The sequence below is a fragment of the Xyrauchen texanus genome, chromosome 41 (genome assembly GCF_025860055.1).
Source record: "Xyrauchen texanus isolate HMW12.3.18 chromosome 41, RBS_HiC_50CHRs, whole genome shotgun sequence".
In the NCBI taxonomy this organism is placed as follows: domain Eukaryota; kingdom Metazoa; phylum Chordata; class Actinopteri; order Cypriniformes; family Catostomidae; genus Xyrauchen; species Xyrauchen texanus.
In genome coordinates, this window is record NC_068316.1 from 11,263,990 (window position 1) to 11,278,360 (window position 14,371).

The window sequence follows — 14,371 nt, forward strand, 5'->3', positions numbered from 1 at the left end:
AGTTTGTACAGTATAAAAACTATGGCTATAGAAAGTCCCCATAAAACATGGAAACCCAACATGTGTGTGTGTGTGTGTGTGTGTGTGTGTGTGTGTGTGTGTGTGTGTGTGTGTGAGCGTGTATTTATCACTTTGTGGGGACCAAATGTCCCCATAAGGATAGTAAAACCCGAAAGTTTTGACCTTGTGGGGACATTTTGTCGGTCCCCATGAGGAAAACAGCTTATAAATCATACTAAATTATGTTTTTTGAAAATGTAAAAATGCAGAAAGTTTTCTGTGAGGGTTAGGTTTAGGGGTAGGGTTAGGTTTAGGGGATAGCATATAAAGTTTGTACAGTATAAAAACCATTATGTCTATGGAAAGTCCCCATAAAACATGGAAACACAACATGTGTGTGTGTGTGTGTGTGTGTGTGTGTGTGTGTATAACATGACAGTTTTTGTCCTACCGCCACCTGTGATCGAGACACTTTGTATCACCCACCAACTTATAGTGCGGTAAAGTTAGTTTTATATTTGACATTTGTTTATAAACTCTCAATGCCTTTCATGACACAAGGCCGTTTGTGGAATTTACATTCTATATGTTTTCAAATAAATATAGTGTGTACATGTTTGTAATATTCTAATTCCATTAAACTCAGTGACCGTTTGACCTAGAGACATGAAACCAACTGTAAAACAGTCAGGATATTATTCTTTATATAGCACAAGACTTGTTTTTGGGAGTAAATATTCAGTACTTTTTATACAGATATTATAATTCTGTAGTCACTGAATTTAATAGATTTATAGGGATAATTGAATCTGTATAAAAAGTACATTTCAGTTTTGTTGTGATGTCATAATATCAAATGTTTCATTGTTTAATTGATTTATAGGGCTAATAAAATTTATATGAAGAAAAAAAAAAATATATATATATATATATATATATATATATATATATATATATATATATATATATATATATATATATATATATAAAATAAATAAATAAAAGCCCAAAATGTACTTTTTGCAAGAGATGTAAATAGGTTAAGTTAACCATCTTCAGGTCCACTTAACAGATTACTGGGTTTGGAGGATTTTTACAAAATAAATGAACAACTAAGATTTTCCTTTTAAAGCCAGCAAGTTCATGTGACAGCTCTTTGTTTACAGGGTTTATGCGAAAGCCAGTCTGCCAAAGTTCAGCCTGCCAACACTTCCGGGATCCGGGATGGGTGAATGTAAGAGGTTATTAGAGAAACGAATGCGGACTGAATCTACTTGAGCTGTAAGTTGTAAGAACCACTTCAAGGTAGGAACGACAACAGTTAAGGAAATAAACAACACATTTGCTTTCAAATAGATCGATCCGTTCCACCGATGAACAAGATATGGCAACGTAAAAAAAGAAAATAAATCGACATTTGACTGATCCGTACAAAGCATAACAGCATATCCCTTGAAATGATTCATGTACTTTCAGACACGCTCCGAGAACTCAGAAATCCAGTTGTCTTCTTTAAAAAAAAAGAGAAAGCAATGGATACAACAGGTACGTAATCCAGAAGGGTGAATCTCACGAATCCTGTCAAGAACATGCCGAGCTCATATTTCACCCCATAATCTAAATAAAAAATACAAATGTATTTTGCTTAAAGAAAATGAACCCTATTTTTGTATTATACTGGACCATTGTATCATACCATTACTGAAATACGAAATATACAATGTACAAAAATATTTAATATATTTAAATTCATTTATATTTTATAAACATATACAATATAAATGATTCATGGTTGCTGTTTATTTTACAGTATGTGTACTTTCAGTATACTTACAGTGTATTTACCTAAGAAAGTACAGAGTAATATGAGGTAACTACATGTTAAGGTTAGGTTTAGGGTTAGTACCTAATAACTACTGTAGCTGTTGTAATTATATAGTACGTAAATGTAGAACAGTACTGTAAAATAAAGTGCTCCTCATTTATACATCATAGAATAATTTTTTTTACAGCCTTTTTGCTGGTGTTAATAAAATTAATGGGATACAGAACGGTATAATGAATCTTATAAAGTCATGAGAATATAATGAGAATCTTTGAGAATATTTCAAACAAAATCAAAAGGACATATTTAAATATATAATGAAAATAATGTCACAAAGCACGAGTGTCAGAAAGTAATTTTTACCTCATAGGGCATTATTTGCCCCATTTATGTTATTTTCAGGGGCATTTTGTTTCTAACCATATAAAATAAACTTGTTTATTCAAATATGTAAATGTGATCAGTTCTTGAATACAAATCCTCAGATTGAGCATTTATTTACTTGTACCTTTTAAATCAAATCAACAACATCTTCGCAATAATACCCAAAAATGTAAATTCTCTCATAATTCTACTTCATTCCAGCCCAGATGTGTATGACTTTCTTTCTTCTGCTGAACACAAACAAAGATTTTTAGAAGAGTATCTCAGCTCTGTAGGTCCATACAATGCAAGTGAATGGTGGTCAGAACTTTGAAGCTACAAAAAGAATATAAAGACAGCATAAACATAATCCATAAGACTCCAGTGGTTAAATCCATATATTCAGAAGTGATATGATACTTGTGGGTGAGAAACAGATCAACTATCCCTTTAAGAACTATATCAGATGTTACATTTAAAAACCAAATAATTCGTTACAGAGGAATATTTTTGCCACTACATTTGTAATTACTCTGGCATTTTTGTCCCTTTTTGTGGCATTTTGCCTCGAGCCACTTTAATTTCTGACCCTGCAATGCACAAAATCTTAATGGTAACAATAGGAATATATACTGTCTTATTTTCTATTGATTTTGGGGTGACAAATGACCTCTACACATGTTTTTGTGATATTCACCCATGTATCATCATCACACTTCAGGGTCTGCCAAAGGGAAAGATAGTGTTCAGAAAAGATCTCCTCTGGATCTGATTATGAACCAGCTTAGAAGGAAAACCTCTTTCACCGAGAAAAAGAAACCAGCTGTGGGCCGCTTCTTCCGCCCATCCGAGAGCAGTGAAAAGAAAAATGCGGGTATACCTGAAATGAAAGAACCAGAGGCCGGTGAGGGCAAAGACAGCACTGAACCTGGGACAGGTGAGAAACAGACATAAGATGCATTTAGAAAGTGCATCATAATGCAAATATAGGTTTACATGTGCTTTTTGCCCTAAGACACCAATGACATGGATGATGAGACTGGCTCTGTCGTGGGCTGGGGTCGGGTGAAGCAGTTTGTGCAGAAGCTGGGGAAGACACCAAACAGTCAGAATTTGAGCCTTAGCCACTGTGACCTGACAGCCACAGATGTGGTGGAACTGGGTGGGTGTTTGTGACTTCCTTTAAAGTACAATAACAGGCACAAGACCGTACATGTGTATGGATCTAATTATTGTTTTGACATTCCCTAAGCCACCTTACTGCTTTTCCTGACTCAGCTGGAGATGATGGACCTCTCATGGAATGATCTAGTTGGAGGCTCCCTAAAGGCTCTCACTGCCCACTTGCAGCATATAGGGAAACTGAGAGTGCTAAAACTGTGTAGCTGCAGGTTAACAGCCCAAGACCTCACTGCTCTTGGTACAGGAAGTATTCATTTATCATTATGATTTAACACCCCAGCCTCGTAAAAAGTTACAAATTAACTCCCAAGCCCAATCACCATTAAGCACACTAACAAAAAAGTACCATGGTACAATCATATTTTTTGGACATGCTATTTACTTGGTACTTATGGAACATGTAATTGCAGTAACATGGTACATGAGTAGTGGCTTTTCAAAAGTATCATAAAAAGTCATTATATTTTTAATTGTCTCATTTTCTCCTGTAGTTACACATGAATAGGAAGGAAAATCTGTTCGTTTTAAACTTTGAAAACAACTGTTTCTATGAGTGTTAACTTTTCGGTACACTTAAAACCATAATAAGTTTACTACTTATTTGATTGAGTAAACTCATTCCCTCAATTGAATTGAGTAATGGCATCTGCAAAACTCATGTAATTAAGTTCAATTAACTTGGTGTTCATATAAAATTAACCTATCTATTTTGTTTAGGTTAACTGTATATATATATATTGTATATGTACACACTTCTGTTCAAATGTTTGGGGTCACATGCCTGACATGTGTCTCTTGATCTTAAAAACCTTTTGATCTAAAGGCAAATGCTTAAATGTTTTAAATTAGTTTTGTAGACAATATTATAACTGTGCCAACATATGAATTTATTTATTTACAAAAATAAATTTTATTTAAAAAACATATATTTTGAAATGGATGACTTGGACCGAATAATTAAGAAAAGCAGCCAATATGTGCCCAGCATATAGATGGGAACTCACTCAATAATGTTTAAAAAGCATCCTAGGGTGATACCTCAAGAAGTTGGTTGAGAAAATGCCAAGAGTACATTTCTGCAAATTCTAGGCAAAGTGTGGCTGCTTTGAAGATGCTAAAATATAACACAGTTTTGATTTATTTTGGATTTTTTTAGTCACAACATAATTCCCATATTTCCATTTCTATTATTCCATAGTTGTGATTACTTTACTATTATTCTATGACCCTAAACTTTTGAATAGTAGTGTGTGTATATATATATATATATATATATATATATATATATATATATATATATATATATATATAGTATACATACACCAATCAGCCACAACATTAAAACCACCTGCCTAATATTGTGTAGTTCCCCCTTGTGCCACCAAAACAGTTCCAATGATATCCTTCTCACCACAGTTGTACAAAGCGTTTATCTGAGTTTCCAAGGACTTTGTAGGTTTGAACCAGTCTGGCCATTCTCTGTTGATCTCTCTCATCAACAAGACATTTCCATCCACAGAACTGCCGCACGTTTTATTTGTTTTGTTTTTGGCACCATTTGGAGTAAATTCTAGAGACTGTGGTGTATGAAAATCCCAGAAGATCAGCAGTTACACAACAATCATGCCACACTCCAAATCACTGAGATCACATTTTTCCCCATTCTGATGGTTGATGTGAACATTAATGTTGATGAGCACTGCACTGCTGCCATACGATTGGCTGATTAGATAATCACATGGATGATTTTTGGTGCCAGGCGGGCTGGTTTGAGTATTTCACCCCCAACAGTCTCTAGAGTTTACTCAGAATGGTGCCAAAAACAAAAAACATCCAGTGAGGGGCAGTTCTGATGATGGAAATGCCTTGTTGATGAGAGAGGGCAACAGAGAATGGCCAGATGGTTCAAACTATATATATATATATAAAATAGGTATGTACAGTATTATATACATTGTTTTATTTTATTGTTTTGAATGATCTGTGAACCTCTCCTTAAATAATATTCCAGGTGAATCTCTTGACTGCATTCCTCTAATAGAGGTGTTAGATTTGTCCTGGAATGTTGGCATTGGTGTAGGAAATTTCAGACACTTCACAGAACACCTCCGCCCTGAGAGCACACTGAAAGAACTCCGTCTGGTGGACTGTCAGCTCTCTGAGGCAGATGTTACAGCTCTGAGTAAGATATCAATGAACCTTCATATAATAATAATAATAATAATAATAATAATAATAATAATAATAATAATAATAATAATAATGGACACTGGAAATGAACTTTGAAGTATTCCTATTATGATTCAGTGATGTATTAAAGGCTGAATTTTAAACACCAACTAATGTTTGTTTTATGGGTTCTTATAAACATTCACTCCTATAATGGATTCTTTAATCAATTTAAAGCCATAAAATTATATTTTGTCAATTTAATTTTGGAAGCACTGATATTTTTCCCCAGGTGAGGCTCTTCCCATGTTGACAAGTTTGGAGGAGTTAGATCTTTCCAATAATAAGCTCTTAGTCAAGGGAATGGAGAACCTTACCTCCTCTCTGGGCTCCACTCCAAAGCTGAAGACCCTAAAACTGAGCATGTGTGGACTCAATAATGACGGCCTCAGTATCCTGGGTATATATAAACAAAAAAACTTGGCTGGACTTAGAAGACAAATATAACAAATTAAATGTATAATATTATTAACACAACCACAAATCACAGTCAAAAATCTGTAAATGCATGCTCTGATGGATTTGTGTTTTTAGCCATTAGGAGAACTGGAAAGTAATTTGTATGAAATTGTTTTTGTGAAATGTTAAAAGGTCAGGCTCTCAGATTCATCCCTGCTTTGGAGCACTTAGATCTGTCCTGTAACAAGGAAAGCGGTGGAGGTCTTACAAAGTTGGCTATTAACTTGACTGTCCTCACAAACTTGAAAAGTCTGGACATGCATTTGTGCTGTTTAACAGAGGAGGATATACTGGCTCTAGGTAAGATAAAGAGCAGTTTACTGATATTTTTAAGCACAGTTAAGTTGTTTATATTCTAAATTGCTCTTTTTATTACAGTCCAGGTAGCTCCATCTTTCAAAGAACTCAGAGAGCTGGATTTGTCCTCCAATAAAAGTGTTGGAGATACACTCCAGAATCTTCTCCATACCCTTCCTCTCTCACAGATAACCAAACTTCCACTCAACAACTGTGCTTTGAGCACATCCGCATGTCAAGCTCTTGGTATGAAACCAATACAAATTCAGAGAAAAAAATTAAAATGAAAAGATTTTGAAAGAATTACATGTTTGTGTTTATGGGATTTCTCAAAGCTTCCACAGTGCCATTACTGAAACAGCTTGAAAGTCTAAACTTGTCATGGAACAAGTGTGTGGGGGAAAATCTAAGGCAATTTCTGGAGCCTTTACAATCTGACTGCAAGCTACAGGAACTGAGGCTCAGTAGTTGTAATTTAACAACCGAGGATGTGCTACACTTAGGTGAGATTTGTCATATTAATTGTATATGCATTGAGTTAATTACTGTATATAATATATCATAAGCATCAAGCCCATTCAAACTGAGGGGGCATATGCAGCCTCACATTTGTGAGCCAATTAGATTTTTAATGCAACTTTCCAAAAATTATTTGTATCTTTTTTTTATTTATTTTTATTAAATTTGTTTATTGATTCATATATATATATATATATATATATATATATATATATATATATATATATATTTTTTTTTTTTTAACAAAGAAAAACTCAACATATATATATTGAATGAACATTTAACCCCCACTATTACTCCTCCCCAATTACCAACCCCACCCTGGTCCACAACGAACACCCCTGTGGTCACATTTAAGAATATACACATAATAAACAAAAACAAAAAAATATATAATAATCATACATAATTCAAACTCAAATTCTCTCTCCACTGCCCTCCCCGAGAGTCCCACAAAAGGCTATATAATTGTCCCATTTCCTATCAAACAAATCTCAAAACCCCAGCCTTCTACTTGACACCTCCTCAAAAGCTGCCACTCTCCCCATCTCCACACACCACTGCGGAAATGAGGGCGCTCCATCCGACTTCCATCCCCTTCAAATGCTTAAAATACCTGCCTACCAATCATAATACTGGTCAGAACCAAATTTGCTCAATACGTCACACACAAAACACTGAACCTTCAACCAAAATTCTTGGATCTTAACACACCACCAAAAAACATGTGTTGTGTTTCCATCTTCTGACTGGCATCGCTAGCAAGTGGGTGTGTCTTTAGCCTATACAATCTAGAGGTGTTCCAATAGAATCAGTGTAAAATCTTGAATTGCATAGTGCACCCTTGCGTCTCTTTTTTTTTTATCCTAGCACACACTCCCTCCTCCAATACCAAGTTTACATCTTTCTCACATAGTCTCTTGATAGAAGTTAAAGATCCGTTCCTAGACTCTGAATTAACAGGGAGTAATACACTGATGCCTCATGACCTTTTCCAAAAGCAGTAATCACCTCTCCCAGAGTATCTGCCGCTTTAGGGGTGTGTGCTACTCCCAAAAACAGTACAGACAGAGCTGGTGGCATAGCTGTAAATACCTAAAGAACTGAAATCTGGGAATCCCAAAATGTTGAACCATATTTTCAAAGGATCTCAACACTCCACTCTCATGTAGGTCTCCGAGTGTATTAACCCCCTCACAATCCACTGCGACAAGCAGAAAGGGGACTTATTAATAAATAATTTGGGGTTCCACCATATGGTCGAGGCAACATTTATATAAATGGCAGAATTAAACACTCTGGACACTTTTGTCCATACCGAGTGCAAATGCGAGATAATGGGTTTTAACTTATCCAGTTAGTTTGATTTTACTATGGTGAAATAGGGGCAAGAAATTCCTGTTCAATACAAAACCAGGGAGAGGCTCTCTCAGGTGGAAGCGACCAATATGTCTGAGACCAAATGCATAATAATAAAACAAAATCTTGGGTAGGCCTAGCCCACATTTTTCAGTCGGCCAATGCAACTTACTAAAATGTAATCTTGGACACTTACCATTCCAAATGAAAGACTTCACTATGCCATCAAATTGCTTGAAATAAGAGAGGGGGACATCTATAGGGAGAGATTGTAGCAGATAGTTGAATTTTGGAATACGATTAATTTAAATAACATCAACCTTCCCAGTAATAGATAAATGTAATGAAGCCCACCTGCCCACATTGCTCGAAAACCTTTTTTATTAAGGGGTCAGAATTAACTCAATGCTTAGGATTTAGACCAATTGACTCTGTATCCTGAGAATTTAGAAAAGGAATGAACAATTCTGTGGAGGCAAGGCATAGATCTAGTGGGGTCAGAGATGAATAGTAAAATATCATCAGCATAAAGCAAAAGCTTATGTGCCACACCTCCCGCCACCACCCCTGGAAAATCATCTTCCATTTTTATTGCGGCTGCTAAATGATTTGTATCTTTGATAATTAAGTTGCTTGGTTATTTTACTTAATATCAGTAAATTTTCCTTTGTCAACTCTTATCTCGCTTTGCCACTGTTGCTCCCTTAGAAATATATAGGTATATGAGGCCCCCCTGATATCAGTCATCACTGTCTATAACTGTCATCTTTGAATCTTGCAGAATCTGCATGTCAACGTGGAGCTCTGTCTCAGCTAAAGCAGTTAGACCTGTCCTATAACAGTAGCGTTGGAGATGGAGGTTGGACATCTCTTTTTGGAAAGGCTGCTGGTCTAAAGGGACTTAAGGAGCTGGATGTTAGTCTTCGTCCCGCTGCATCCCTCTCTGTGTCCCCCTGGATACCTGCCTTGTTAGAGGCTCTTCCGCATCTCTCCTCCCTCACCCGGCTGTCTCTGCAGAATTGGTCTCTCACTTTAGCGGAGAGAGAGAAACTGGAAAAAACTCTTTGTAAAAAAAATATAATCCTGGAATGTGACAGACTGGCCACGATCACATCAAAGGCAGCAGGTTAAAGAGAAGCATTCAGCGGTTTTAACGGTTTATGACTTCCAACTTACTAAAGTTGCAAATCAAGATGTTACTTGAAACGAGGTCTTAAATGACCACCATGTCGTTAAATGAACCATGTATGTTTTTGTGATTACATTTTTATGTTCATTTTCTGTTGCACTTTGACCTGTTTTCATGTTAGATATAAAAACAATTCAAGTTTAAAGTTTTTAAAAATGCATTTTTATATTTTTATATCACAAATTATCATATAAATCAGCAATATTACACTATCCATTTGAAAATGTAAATCTAAACCACCACAGCATAGTGTGTGCATAGGATTTCTTGTTGGACAAGTATTTAGATTTAAAGTGTTCATTTCAAGTAATTATGTAATGTTCATTGAATTCTTTTGCACTTATAAATACTATAAAATGTCCTTTTAGATTGAACTTACAAAATGTAATGCCCAGCATAGTCAAGACTATGTGTGAGAGCAAATCATTTACATAAATGATGTGTTAATCACAATGCGTCATAGCAGTCTGTGACATTTCCAAAACACTAGACAAATTATGGACAAAAGAGTGCTGTAATTAAAAACACTAAACATGTGATTCATTTTAATAAAATCAAATGTGATGATGAGTACTGTGCAATGTTTTGCCTGCAAACTATATAAAAATAAAAAGACATTCATACAATTATTTAATGATCAGTTTTAATAAAACAAGTCATAAATCAAGTGCCTTAATGTGCCTTACTCTGTGTGTATATTATGAATGTAAGACTGGGTAGATCTGCAGAGCCAATGATTCTGATGTAATTAGGGCCAGTGCTGAATTACTTGAGTCTCTGTCTTTCCCATATCTGGATGTCCAATAATAATGCCTCCGTAAACCATGAGAAGCTTCTGCCAAGCAAACATGACTGTCCACCTCATAGGGAGAAACATCTGTGTGCTCCTCCAACAGTCGCCCGCTGCTTATCAGCTGGGAGAAATCCTGATTATACATTCAGAAAGAACATCAAGAACATTTTGTAGTTGTTTTTGAACATTATAATTAATAAGGTAGAGATATGAAGCATCGGATAAGGAATCTCACCACACACACTGGTTCTTCCAGTCTGTTCCCCCAGATGTAAACATGTGTGAGACAGGAATTCAGTCTCATTGCTTCACTGAGGGACATAAGGCCTGTCTTTCCGATGTTGTTACTGGTAACAGACAATCTGGGAGTCAAAAACAGTGGGCTCAATTGGTTGGGCCATTGGGACAACAGATACAGTTCTGAAACCATGTGCACATTTTGAGGTTTCAAATTTGGAGGATACTAACGCTTTAAGTTTGCTGTGCGGGTGCATGACAGCTTCACTTATATACACAGCACCGTCATCCTCGATGCGATTGAAGGACAGATCTAGAATCTCCAAGGTGCCATTTTGTTTCAAAACCTCTGACAAGGATTTGGCTCCATCCCGTGTAATTCTGTTACTGTCAAAAAGACAAGAACTTTAATTCCTGTACTGTCTATTTTTAGTTTGTCTCTGAACATATTTAACAAAAGGAGAGTTGACTCAAAAATGTAAACTCTGTCAGCATTTACTCACCCGTTCCAACCACATATGACTTTCTATCTTCTGTGGAACACCAAAGAATGTCACCCAAGAATTAGCAAAAAGTCTGCGCAACACTGAAAGTAATTGTAAAAAAAAAAACATTGCAAATGTTGCCAATTTGACTTGTGTGCTACATTCCAAGTCTTCAGAAGCCATATTATAGCTTAATAAGTATGAGGAACAGACTGAAACTTAAGTTGCTTGATAGCTGTGGTCACCATTCACTTTCATTGTATGAAAAAGGACAGCTTAAGGCGTTTTTACACTGTCAAGTAAACATTTGTCTCTGTGCCTGCTCAAAATTCTATGTAACGACGCAATGCTGCATAAAAGCCAGACTAAATTATGCCTGCTCTGACCCACCTTAGCATCTAGTATCAAAGGCACATCTGATGCTGCTTTGGTTCTGTGTAAATAAAATGCTGCATCAGAGCAGCTTTAAATGGTGTTGTTGTCACGATGGAGCACATATTTCATAATTTATAGTTCATATTTCTATATTCATAATTTTCTATTCAATAATTTATGCCATGTATTTGCTGTGTAAATGCATTTATCCCACCTCTGCTCGGTATTAAAAAGTCTGTATAAATACATTTTATTTTGGTATATATGCTAATTCAGATACAGTTTCTGTTCCACCTTTACAGTGTAAAGATGACTTTGGGCATTCTGCTTTAAATCACTCTTTTCGTGTTCCATGGAAGAAAGTCATGAGGGTGAGTAAATGATGACAGAATTTTCATTTTTGGGTGACATATCCCTTTAAGGTCATACAATTAATACCAGCAAAGATCCAGGTAGCGTAGAGAGAAATTGAACTTCAGTGCCTCACACAATCTCTCCACACCAGTATCAGTCATGCCATGCTTTCCCATGTGCAGCTCTCTCAACGTCTTATTCACCTTCAGCATCTGCGCCATATGCACTGTCGTTTCCTCCTGTTGTTTAAGTTAAATTACTTTTAACCAATAAGCTTTTAGCAAAAACATTAATCATGAAGTGGGCACACTGATCCACCATTTGCACCCATACCTGAAGGCTGAAAAGAAGAGGACGGCTAACATTAATGGCATGGATTCTCCTGTTGTTGTGCAGGACGATGGCAAATGCTATTACACTTTCTGTGGCCTAGTGAACGATCATAACACTTTGATTAATGCAAACTCAAACTCAGGGTACTCATAATGTGCGATCATGTTTGTGTTGATGAATTACCAGGTCACAGTCTGACACATCCACTTCCTCTAATGTAGCATTGATCTGCAACATGGTAGCCAGTTGCATGGCACCTTTGTTTCCAATCTTATTTCCAGTCATTCTGAGCTTCCTCAAGCTTTCATTTTTCTGTAAAATTAATCAAATTCACACTGAAAAGATTAGCATGAACATTTATTATAAATCCAAACAAAATGTTGGTCTATAGCCCCACTATAAATGAGCTTACTTACATGTAAACTTTTGGCAATCACATCTGCGCCATCTGCCTCAATGTTGTTACACATCAGATCAAGAGACTGAAGGGACTCACATGCCTGTTAAAATGATTACATTCTTTTACAGTTTTGTCTCATATGCCAGGGAGCTGATGGTTTATTAAGACATACAGTGTGAATTTAGGTCAACTGGGTCATTTTGCTGTTCATCTAAATAACGAAAACTGTCCCAATGTACCCTAATGTACCCTATGCACAAACCTGAGCTAATCCATGAGTCCGTATACAGTATTCACACTTAAATGAAAACACTTGTAACTTGACATACCTGAATGAGATCTGCAACATAAACAGCTCCTTTATCTGTGATACAGTTGTATGCGAGGTCTAAACCTGCAAAGCATTTTTACTTTTAGTGCATAATTTTAATAATAAAATGCTATTATAAAAATTAACAAACACCTAAAACGATTATTTTAAAGAATATATTTGATATGGGACAGCATACAACTCACCTTAAGTTATTATAAACATGTTGTTACAATGTTAATATTTAATAAAAGTTATAGTTCAACCAAAATGGAAAATCTCTCTTCATTTACTCACCCTCATTCCATCCCAGACATGCAGGACTTTCTTCTTCAGCAGAATACAAATGAAGATTTTTAGAAGGAAATCTCACATCTGTAGGTCCATACAATACAAGTGAAGGGTGACCAGAACTCAGATGCTCCAAAAAAGCACAAAAAGTCAGTTCATTATGACCCCAGTTATTAAACCCATATCTTCAGAAGCAATATGATAGGTGTGTGTGAGAAACAGATAAATATTTAAGTTTTTTTTTTTTAATTTATGATACATCTCCACATTTGACCAGTACCAACCAGTAGGTGGCTGAATGTGAAACTGTAGATTTACAATACAAAAGGACATAAATATTGATCTGTTTCTTACCCACAACTATCATAACGTTTCAGAAGATATGGAATTAACCACTGGAGTCTTATGGATTGCTTTAATGCTGCTTTTATGTGCTTTTTGGAGCTTCAAAGTTCTTGTGTATGGACCTACAGAGCTGAAATATTCTTCTTAAAATAGTTGTTTGTGTTCTGAAGAAGAAAGAAAGTCATACACATCTGGGATGGCATGAGCGTGTGTAATTGATGAGAGAATTTTTGTTTTTTGGTGAACTACATTTAAAGATTATAATATTTATATATCATAAATATATATATACAAATAATTTTAATTAAATTAAAATTAATTGAAGATTAAAAAATAATATGAATGTATTGCAAATGTGTAAGGGTTTAATGCTTAGTATTTTAATTACTTATTTTTAAGGTGTATGTGTATTTTTTAATTTTATGATCTTTGGTCGTGTCCAAAGCACTTTCGTATCCCAATTTCTGATCGGCCCTTCGGAGATCAAGTTGCAAAGTTATCAGAAAGTAACTCTGTGCGTAACCGGGTAATGATTTGCATGACAAGACTGAAACCTTTTATTGAATTAGTTAATATTTACCCTTTATTGCGGCATTTCCATTGAGCGTTTTTGTCAGTACAAGCATATCGTCATCTGCCAGTCTGTCTCCGTGTTTCAGTCGATCATTACCGGTTAGTTTGAGTGAACCGTCACTGATCAAAATAAAAACACAAATACACATGAAAGCCAATACGACTGGACTTCAACAGCTGTAGATTTTAGGCTACTACTTTAACCAACCTGCTCATATTCTCTGCCAATACTTCCACAATACATGCATTTGGAGCTTTAAGACTTTCAACACATAAAGATAAATATCGATTCTTCAAATCCTCCATGTTTAACGCTTTGAGTTTCAGTGTCAACAGTTTGAAGTTGCTATGCCAACATGAACATCTGCGCACTGATGACATCTTCAGGCGCGCGCTTGTTTACTACATTAGCCATCCCTTTAAACATCCCTATGGGATTGCATACAACCCCAG

The 14,371-nt window shown here is 35.7% G+C and overlaps 2 protein-coding genes across 4 annotated transcripts; one reads left to right on the forward strand and one right to left on the reverse strand.

Moving 5' to 3' along the window:
* The first annotated feature begins 1,189 nt into the window (after positions 1-1,189).
* On the forward strand, positions 1,190-10,089 carry lrrc31 (leucine rich repeat containing 31). Of its 3 annotated transcripts, none has more exons than XM_052114326.1 (11): positions 1,190-1,305; positions 1,477-1,545; positions 2,910-3,125; positions 3,204-3,350; positions 3,441-3,608; positions 5,382-5,552; positions 5,832-5,999; positions 6,191-6,358; positions 6,437-6,601; positions 6,691-6,858; positions 9,015-10,089. In XM_052114326.1, exons 2-11 carry the CDS (start codon positions 1,533-1,535, stop codon positions 9,362-9,364), a joined length of 1,734 nt encoding a protein of 577 aa, XP_051970286.1. In that variant the 5' UTR covers positions 1,190-1,305; positions 1,477-1,532; the 3' UTR covers positions 9,365-10,089. The 3 variants fall into 3 exon arrangements, with proteins under 3 accessions (XP_051970286.1, XP_051970285.1, XP_051970287.1); XM_052114327.1 differs by having other exon boundaries at positions 1,213-1,281; XM_052114325.1 differs by having other exon boundaries at positions 1,205-1,545.
* On the reverse strand, positions 10,087-14,230 carry lrrc34 (leucine rich repeat containing 34). Its single transcript, XM_052114328.1, has 10 exons — positions 14,127-14,230; positions 13,926-14,038; positions 12,729-12,793; positions 12,416-12,499; positions 12,183-12,311; positions 12,000-12,095; positions 11,751-11,905; positions 10,684-10,839; positions 10,451-10,577; positions 10,087-10,348 (listed from the first exon to the last, which is right to left on the reverse strand). The coding sequence occupies exons 1-10, from the start codon at positions 14,222-14,224 to the stop codon at positions 10,121-10,123; spliced, it is 1,251 nt and encodes a 416-aa protein (XP_051970288.1). The 5' UTR covers positions 14,225-14,230; the 3' UTR covers positions 10,087-10,120.
* Positions 14,231-14,371: the final 141 nt, after the last annotated feature.